Below are 9,639 nucleotides of genomic sequence, written 5' to 3'. Positions count from 1 at the left end.
AAAAACATAAGCCACAAGTGTGATCAGTCCTAAAAATAGTCAAGTTTTACAGATTCTGATTGTACGTAATTATTATTAATTGTGCAATTTTGATGAGTTTTCATTGTTACTTTTTTAATATATGATATATCTATAGCAAAAACTGCAACATGCAACAAAAGAAATTGTTCTCAAGGCACTTCACAAGCCAGCTTTATAATACATGGGCAATTTCAAATACAATTAAAGGGCCATTCAGCAATTAATTCTGCTGAAATACTTAGAAAAGCAAGTCATGTGGGTCCTACACAGAGTACTGAAATCATGATCACCTAAGGGTTTATAATGAATGTTGGAATTGTTCTACAGATTGTTTCCTAGATAAAGGTTTCATAAAGGACAAGCATGCAACTCCAGTGACAAACTTTTAAAAAACCAAAAGATTTATTGCTTAAAGCAAAGAGCAACTGTAGTACAAATTGTTTCTTATAACATTCTTCTATTTGACAATCAAGCTGAATAACAACTCTTAGTTTGGCCACAGAAAACATCAAATAGATGTAATAAAATAAATACCGTGACAGATGTCAGGAGTCTGTGAGATTTGATGGTGATCAGAATGACAACTCACTGTACCTTTGGCCAGGATGCAGTGGAAGCTTTTCAGCTTTTAGGCATGTTAACCATGGAAGTGGGTTACTTGGAACTGCTGTTATGCCACAGTATTGAACTGACTACATCTGTGGAAGGTTTGAAACTTTGATTTTCAGGCTGCTCAGCTGTTTGGGATTTTTATACTGCACTTGAATAAAGATACTTGGAGTAGTAATACTAGTACAAACTACAAGCATTAAAAATATGGATAATTCTTGTATTGTTAAATCCTACCAGAGTTTTTGGAGGTAAGTATATATGGATGGCTGTACTGGACCAGGCTAAGTGACTAACTCCCCCACGTCCCTGACTCTGAGGCTACTGGTAGTTGCCTGGGGTGTGCGTAAGTATAAATACTGTACTACAAAGTACTTGCCCAAATATTCTTCCAGCTTTCAGCAATTTTTGAAGACTTACTGGTCTATCAGTCTTCTGTATTTATCTGCCTCTGGATTTTTGGCTAATTGCTTTTTGAAAATTTTCTCTGGCAGGCATTTTAACCATTCTGTTTCTTAACCAAAAGGAAAAGAACCAAACCCACCTTTCATGTCTTTTGAACCTGCCCCTGCTAGCTTCATCTGACAGCATCATTGCAGATACTAGAATAGACACCTAGCAGTCATTCTCTCCAGTCATTCCCCTGCCAACAGCTATTCCACAATTCTTTATCATTTTATCATCTTTTCTGTACCTTTCCAACTTAAATGTTGAGACTTTAAATTCTATTCTGGGAAGTGAAGAAGGAACAGTCAAAGGCAAGAAGGTTTTAAACATGCTTACTGGTTGTAGATGGAATGGAATACTAACTTCACATTATTGCTAGTTACAGGAAGACAAAGAACTCCTCAGTAAAATCAATAATTGAAGACAAATTATTTCCTTGCAAGTACTCTTTCCATACATATATTTAGATAAAGCTTTTATAATTAATCTAGTCAAATACTTAGTTCTATGGTGTTATTTAAATACTTTTTTTTCCTTTTTGAAGGAATTATGTAGGATACAATGATGCGTTTCATGCCAGTAGCATGAAAACAAAAATATTTCTTGCTGTTATTCAGTAATGGAACTGAAAACAAGAAGGCCTGAGAATTTTCTTTACATATTAGTTACTAAGTCTTGAATGTCAGATCCTCCTACATGTTAATAATTACAGCTCAATAAGCAGTTGTGTCAAAGGCATCCACTGTATCTGTGTGGCATTATCTTTGGTAACCATACCACCATTTTAAGATAAAGTGGTATTAAAGAGTGATGTCACTTCTTGACATTTCAGATCTCTCCATTCTTAGACACTTTGTGAAATTAAAAAAATCAATTTTTGTAAGCCTTGCTAAAACTTTCATTCTGCATTTTTATATGTGATCCTGGCCAATCTGCTCTTGGGTGGTGAGGAAAAAAAGGGTGTTTGGAATTGTGTATGTTACAACTCCTTTAGCATCTGATCAGTATCCCAGATCATTGCTTTAAGAAGGCAGCATCCTTAAATGGAGAAAGTTAAATTCTTTGCAGTGGCTGTCTCAACTTACCTGCAAAAGATTGTATTTTCAATTGCAAACACCTGGTTCTTCACCTGTTCACTGCAATGTATTCTATATTATTTGCATAGTGTCATGAGTTATGTAATAATTCATGTAGTATTAAAATGGAAGAGGACTGTTAGGTATAGTAAAGGTACATGCTCTTTCAGTCCTCTTCACTTCTCATAAACTTTGATAAATTACAGTGTTTTTTTAAACCAGTGGTCATGGTCTCATTAGTGTTTTTATAAAATGATTCCAAGGAGTTCTTAAAAGTCTGTGAGAACTGAAATAGTGCAAACTCACACAAAATCTCAGACAAGGCATTATCCACTCTGTTCTTGCAGGATTGGAAATGACAAGCAGCTTTAATGGAAGTTAATTACAGACAGCAATCACTAGCAGACAGGGACGGTAAACATCAGGGACAGTAATGATAGTCACTCATTCTTCATCAGTTTGGGTTTAAACTTGAGAGTCAGAATCAGAGAAGCCAAAAGGCAACAGAGCTTTCAAACAGTTTGAGTTGCATTTTTGTGGGTTGTCTTCCACAGCCAATATGGGATACACCATTACTGTATATTTTGCTTCCAAACTTTATGGAAAGCGTATTTTATGAAACTTACAATCTTTCCCAAAGTGTACAAGCTAATAAAAAAATCAGTTCCCGTTCATCACTCTTTTCAATTTCCTGGATGTCAGTGCTTGATATGACCTTGCTATTTATGCATCTTCAGTTTACTAAGACTGCCTGCCTTGTGTGTACCAGCTCAGCTCTCTTAGGAGCTCATTACATGGCTTTCTTCTTGGTTGGCCAGGGAAGGGCTCACGTGCAAGGTGCTGTCCCTCCCCCCAGATCCTGTGTCATGTGAGGGAACTGATACAGCTTGTTGCAGGAAATCTCTGGTCTCTGCTGAGGTGCACAAAGTACCACTTGCTTGGGCCCCTGAGAAAGCAAAATGGTTACAAGAACTTTTTGAATGGCAGCAGCCATTTCATTTGTACAGCACAGCACTAATTTCTTCTCTCTGTTTTGTTTTCCTCTGTGGTATTTATCTACAGTTGGTTATTTTTAAACTTGCAGACCTGAGTACTGTGTTTAAGCTTGCTTCCTGAGACGTGAGACTCCCTTAAATGTCCTTGAGTTCTTGTATTTGTTGTCTTTTTGTCCAGATCTCCTGGGTTTCTTCCACTGTCCACGGTGATTCAGGAGGGCATTTCTGGGGTCTTGTGCCGTGGCCAGTTCCTCATCAACTGAAAAATAAACCAAAGAACACAAAAATTCCATAAGAATATGCTGATTTCCTATGGCAAATTTTTATAAAGAAAAGGAACTAGCAAATATTAGTAAGAACAACTTTATTGAAATTGAAGGTGTCCGGTAGCACAGTAATATGTTTGCCCATGTTCCTAGAAGAAAGTCTTCCAAGTCTGAGGTTGGAGCTGTTACTATGCCAACTGAAATACCAACACAAACTATTTACATCAGTAGAAATGCTCTATTTTCATTTGCCTCCATCTTTCAATCAGAATAAAATGGTTAAACAACAGCAAGGAGTGTAGTTAGCTTGTGCAGGCAATTCATGTTCTGCTTCACTGTGGCTGTGCTGTGAGAACTTCAAATTGGCCTGATCATTCTGGTGCTGCCTCTGGTACAGACAGATGAGAAAAACCCACATAACTGGACATCTTCAAAATAGGACGGTGCTGTTGGAGGTTTGGAGATTATTTGAAGAGAGATGGAGAAAAAGAGAGAAAAAGCCCAGTTAGCATAAAGCACTTGTCATTTCTCGTTGTTCAGGAGAAGTATGTGCTGGTTTGTTTGTTGATTTGGTTTTATTTATAAACTATCTCTGTATTGATATATTTATGCAAAGCCTCTCTCTTGCTGCATAGAGAAAAATTAAGTGTTTATTCAACAACAAAGCAAGACAGCCTTGCTTTTAGTAATGCAAATTTCTCTTTTTTTTTTTTAAGACATCTGAGGAAATAGGTGCCTAAAGCCTGCTGAATTTCTGATGTTCTGTCAGAGAGGGAGTTGGTATTTAAAGGAGTCTGTTCTCAGGGTTATCTGTGGTTAGTTTTTTTTCTCCACCTGATGGTCTTAAGCTGAAGCTGGTTCTGCTTGATTGCACAGGGAGAGCTGCTCAGGATGTTTTGTGTGAGTTGGCTGTAGGCCAAATCAGTAGGTTGGACTCTTGACAGTCTCAGCTCAAGAAAAAGAAGGTCTTGGAGATAAAGCTGGGACTGTGATGCCCTAAGTATTAAATAGAGAGGAATTCATCTCACATCCTCTTGAGAGTCCCAGCCAGAACACCTGTGACCGGCAAACTGAGCGTCTCCTTCCCTGAGGCACTGAAAAGCCACGATTCCCTTCAAGCATCCTTCTCTGTTGTGAGAGAAGCACAGCAGCAATATTCCTATGGCAAATTAGTCTGCCAACTACTTCATTCACCGCTCTCTTAGAAACCTTGATTGCTAATCTCAGAAAATTTAGGAAACAGTTGCTTGCTTAAACTCCTTACAAATACAAACTAAAATTTCTGTACTTTAAGAGAAGCAGGATTTAACATCTGGTGCTGTAGATTATTTACAGACCTGCAGAAAGTGCAGCTAACAAGGATATAGGTGCTGTGAAAGAATGTAGGACAATTGATCATGCATCATGAATGCAAATGTCTGTGGGTTTTTTTCAGATGGGCTCTTCTGGCTTAATGAAAGTATTGTCTGAACCTCAGCAAAATAACTGAACTAATGGAATCTGTAACCCACCTGCTTTTTCTCTTTTGCTTGATCCTAGCTGGAAGAGCTGCAAGAGCATCACCAGGTAAGAGGATTCCAGTAGTAGCTCAGTATTATTTAATAGTAACTAGTTTCTGACTATCACATATGAGCACACAGATGAAATTTACTGAAAGGGAGAATTTGTGCTTTTATTCAAAATCAAAGGCAATAATTTCATTACCTTCCATTTCAACCATTTTCAAGCTCTCAGTACTTAGCCTTCCCATTCCTTCATAGATATGGAATTGTATGATGTCTTGGCACTGCACTGTTTTTTGGTTGTTGTGAAAAACTCAGCACCTTGTTCTTAAGGATAATCTATAGCTAAAGGCAGGGCTGGGTTAGGCATGCAGAACAGTCTTCCCTAGTAGATTAATTCAGCATCTGAAAGCACATCTTGAACAGGAAATGTTTGAGTTTTTGCAGCCTGAGGCTAACTAGTGGTGTATGCTCATATAAAAACAAACACCCTTCCTCGCTGTTAAAGCCTCAGATCTAAATGCCTGGAGATATTATACAAAACAGGAACTTAATTTATTTTACATTTCTGGGTACGTGTGGCTTTTCTTACTTTTAGAACTCTTAAATGGCCTAAATTTCAGGATTTCAGAGGACTGCAGGATATAGCAAACTTAACAAGTGCACAAATAACAGTGCTTGGTCTGGTATCTAAGTAAGGTTTCTTTCCTAGCCTTGCGCTGGTGGGCAGATCTAGTCATCTCCTGTTGGGCTGTTGCACCCCGGGCAGCTCAGTGTGAGGGCATCAGCTTATCTGCAGAGCCCTGAGGTCAGGAGTGGCCTGTCTGCCCCAGTCAGGTCTCTGCTAGAGCTGAAACATGCAGTGTGAGCACTGTGGACCATTATCCCAGGCAGGATTCTCACCAAGTTTCTGAAGCATCTGAAGTTTACAAAGAAAATCTAGGCTGTCATCTTAGCTCTCCCAACACTCCCTATGGGAAAAATGTTCAAAAGACAGATAATCTGAGGAACAAGCCCAATGTCTGCGAGATGATGTTTTGGAAGGGCTGAAGGAAAGAAAGGTTGAAGACTTTAATCTGAACGTGCCCCAAGGCTGGCCTTGGCAGCTGGAACCCTAAAACAAAAGCAGAACATATGTGAATCTGCTGCTGCAGCTGAGACCCAAACCTAGAGGCCATGAAGATCATCCCATTAAAACTAGATGGTCTGATGTACAGGGTTTTCCCTTCTGGAACAACTTGCCTACAACAAGTGAAGCCCAGCTGTGCTCTGTGAGCAGCCTTGATTTGCAGTACACAGGTGTGTTACAGTCACTGCACATTTGTTTTGGCGTGGGTGTTTCTTGTTTTAGTTTTACTCTGAAGATGGATTTTTGGAGTATAAGCTGATTTAAAATAGAAAAGGCATCATGGCCAATGTGCATTTAGGTACAAAGTAAAAGCAAATACATACTTTTGAAAGAACACAGACATGCCCCCAGTAACCAACTACTTGTGGGTGTAACTGCTGCTGCCTGTCTCACTGAAGACTTGCACAGTTCAAGCACAGAAGAAAATCATCTATACTTTAATTGCCCTATTCCTTCTCTCCATTTTGGTTGCCCCTCCTATAGTGCAGAACAGTAAAATCTTCTATAGGATGGTATGTAAAACTGTGGAGTTTTAAGTGAGGGTTCTAAACAAATACCTGTGGTATTTTTCAAATAGAAAATGGTCTAAAATGCAGTACAGCTTCATCAAATTGTTTCTGATCGTAGTTCTCTTCAGTTTAGTTAATGGTACAAGCGAAAGTTGCCTGTTGGATGAGAAGCTTTCTCTGCCCCCAAGTCCTGACTCACCTTCCCTTAATTTGATCCTGAAGTAGGCAATTAGCAGCAGCAGGAGTAAAGTCACAGGCATAAAGATCCCAGCAAAGAGAACGTAGCCAGGCAGCTCTCTCAGAAACACTGAAAATATGTAACTCATGCTCATTTTCCGCTGTGGCAACCATGCCAAGCAAGATCCTTAAGATCTACAGGTTTGGACCTTATTTATCCTGCTTTCTTCCTTTCCCCTCCCTCCCCCGATCTGCATTCTGCCCTTTGCTCAGACCATAATCTCTTTTTGGACTTTGATTTGTTTGTGTAGGCCTGTGATCCCCTTGGGATTGGAGTTCACCCACAAAGTTACTCAACAACAAAGTTTGAAAGTGCATATTGAAGTAATGTAGGGCTTTGAAAGCTTTGGATATGTTGGGCTGGCAGGGCTGATATGTAAGGCTGCTGCCTTTTGAGCAGTATGGGTTCTGTCATCTGCAAACACTGTACAGACCATTTTGAATAATGAGCACTCTCTTTCTAGATATACTATTAATTTTATGGTAGATGTCAAATTCTTATTCAGGATGAAGCCCTTGTTACACATATCATACAGGCATAAATGTGGTCTCTGCTCTAAAGAGTTTTCAGACTGGACCATTGAGACAAGGAGCAAGTGACTGAGGGGGTGCCATACCAACAGCATCTTTTCCAAGGAGTGGCTGCAGAGCAGTGAAACTCAGGAAGGTTTCTTTCTTAGCTAAGTTGAAAATACATGATTTTGGGGGACCAGATGTGCCAAAGAATTCAAGAATGTTTTAAATGTCCAAGTGACTGTGAGATGTTCAGTTTTACCTGTCTGATCACCAGCCTGTGGTAGAACTGTGCCTAGGATGCATTGATCATCTTAATCATCTTTAAAAAGATGATTTGTCATTTTATAGTCCTTCTCTACACATTCAAAAGACCTGCAAAATTTTGCAAAAAGATCTGTTTAGTAGACCTGACACCTTGGAAGTGCTATTACGTGGGCATGCTATTGCATTGACTTCACAGAGGGGCAGCGCAGAAAGGAAATGTTTGGCCTGCCTCTGTGTGTGTGTGTTGGAATTCTTGCAGAGACATACTTCAGGTTGTCGGAACAGTTTAGTCTTTATGAATCACAGAATCATTTAGGTTGCAAAAGACCTCTAAATCAAGTTCAACCTTTAATATGAACTTTCGGTCTCTGGCTTATCAAATCTGATACCTAATGAAGGCATGAGGTTATATTAAGCATTGTGGGTTTGGGTTTTCAGCAGCTTGTTATGACATGGATGAAAAAATCTGGCTCACTTCATGTCCATGTGAGAGATAGTAAGGGTTTTATTTGTTCAATATCAACTAAATCTAAAACTAGATCATGAGCTCTGTGTGAAAACAGGCATTTTGTGAGCAGTTCTCTCCAAGCATCCAGAAAGGATATACAAGATTTGCTTGACTAATTGGGTAGGTGGGTAGGCTGGAGCCAAGAGGAAATGCAGTTAATTTTTAGACTTGCAGGGAAAAGAGGTATTTCTGTGTTCACCTTGTTTTCTTCACTTACTATTCTCAAAAGACAAACAACGTCACCTAACAACTATTTGAATTTGTGATTTTTTTGAATTGTAACATATTTGAGATCCTCCCTTTTTGACTCTAAGTGATTGAGAATATAATGTTTACAGGCAAATTCCTTGTTTTGTTAATCACTTGCTGTTGTAATTGAAAAAAGAGCAAAGAGAGTGTGCCTTATTTCTTGCTTATATTTGTTCAGCTTCAGCTTTTAACCTTTTTGTCTAATTCTGCTTTTTCCCACAAGATGTTTGACCTCATTTGTAAAGTGCTTTATGATCTACTGATGAAAAGCATGGATTAAAAGCCAGATGGTGAGAATATTAATATTATTATAGGCCCATCTGTTGCCAGATAATTCCTTCCTTGAATAGATACCTGTCAGCTGTGATCAATAAATTCCTTAGACTTTTTTTTCTTTGTGCATAAAAAGTTAATTCAGATTTTTTTTTAGACTATCATGAATGTTATTGTTCTGGTTTGCAAAACAGTTGCAATGTTTTGATGCACCCTCTTCTGGATTATTTTTTAAATTCCTTCCTAACTATTGTTCTTAAATAAAAATATCTCGAGTAATCAAAGAGCTCAGTCTTCAAGAGTGAAAGTTTGTGACTGAATTCCAAGGCTGTGACATTACAAAATGAGCCAGGAGGGTATTTCTCTTTGATATATGCGTTACCACTCACAGTGATGTTAATGAGAGCTAAATACCTGCATACAAGGGCAAAACAGTCACTTGGATTTTTAAATTGGTTTTCTTTGTGTGGCTGTGATACAATTTCTTTCTGTCAAATGCAAGTCAGGGAGAAGTGATGAAGTACGTAGCTGCCTTGCTTGTCACACCTGCCTGTCGTGGGACTAGACAGCTGATGGATTGGAAGTGATTAATTTCTGCCCAGCAAGAATAAGAAAATTCTCAACCCTCTACATTTGTACAACCTCTTTGTGAAATGGCAGGTGCCAGTTCTGGTCACAGCAGTTTCATGAGGAGCAAAACTTGGCTCGTGGCTGCTCAATGTGACAAACATGTAGTGCAAGTTTCTGTACTGAAGCAAGACAAATGCAGGTGGAAACAAGGTTAAACACATTTTTACCTTGAAGGCAATTCCTTTCCTGCCTGAGTCAGCTGGGATGGTTTGTATAAAGCCAAGGGGAGCTCTGGTGCCACACAAGACTTTGGCAGCTCGGGGCTTCTGCCCTCCAGCAAGCCCCTGTCTGCAGCAGCAGTGCCTTGTGCTTCTCTGCTGTGCAGTCTCATCTGTCACAACCAGATGAAAACTGGGAAATGTGGGCCAGGCATGGATTAGTAACACAGGAACATATGGTTTTCTGGCT

General features: G+C 39.2%; 1 protein-coding gene across 1 annotated transcript; it reads right to left on the bottom strand.

Annotated features, from left to right (window-relative positions):
• Positions 1 to 2,497: 2,497 nt before the first annotated feature.
• On the bottom strand, positions 2,498 to 6,993 carry SMLR1 (small leucine rich protein 1). Its single transcript, XM_017828556.1, has 2 exons — positions 6,754 to 6,993; positions 2,498 to 3,407 (listed from the first exon to the last, which is right to left on the bottom strand). The coding sequence occupies exons 1-2, from the start codon at positions 6,884 to 6,886 to the stop codon at positions 3,253 to 3,255; spliced, it is 288 nt and encodes a 95-aa protein (XP_017684045.1). The 5' UTR covers positions 6,887 to 6,993; the 3' UTR covers positions 2,498 to 3,252.
• Positions 6,994 to 9,639: the final 2,646 nt, after the last annotated feature.

The sequence above is a fragment of the Lepidothrix coronata genome, unplaced genomic scaffold (genome assembly GCF_001604755.1).
Source record: "Lepidothrix coronata isolate B3197 unplaced genomic scaffold, Lepidothrix_coronata-1.0 Scaffold5, whole genome shotgun sequence".
Lineage (NCBI taxonomy): Eukaryota > Metazoa > Chordata > Aves > Passeriformes > Pipridae > Lepidothrix > Lepidothrix coronata.
The sequence above is the reverse complement of the archived record's forward strand: the minus strand, read 5'-3'. Positions and strand labels throughout refer to the sequence as shown.

What these genes read in the sequence shown, in the direction of transcription:
- SMLR1 (XM_017828556.1), bottom strand. Translation starts at nt 6,886, where the DNA reads ATGAGCATGAGTTACATATTTTCAGTGTTTCTGAGAGAGCTGCCTGGC. An exon ending in CAGGATCAAATTAAGGGAAG is followed by an intron (nt 3,408 to 6,753) that starts GTGAGTCAGGAC and finishes TTTATTTTTCAG; the next exon opens with TTGATGAGGAACTGGCCACG.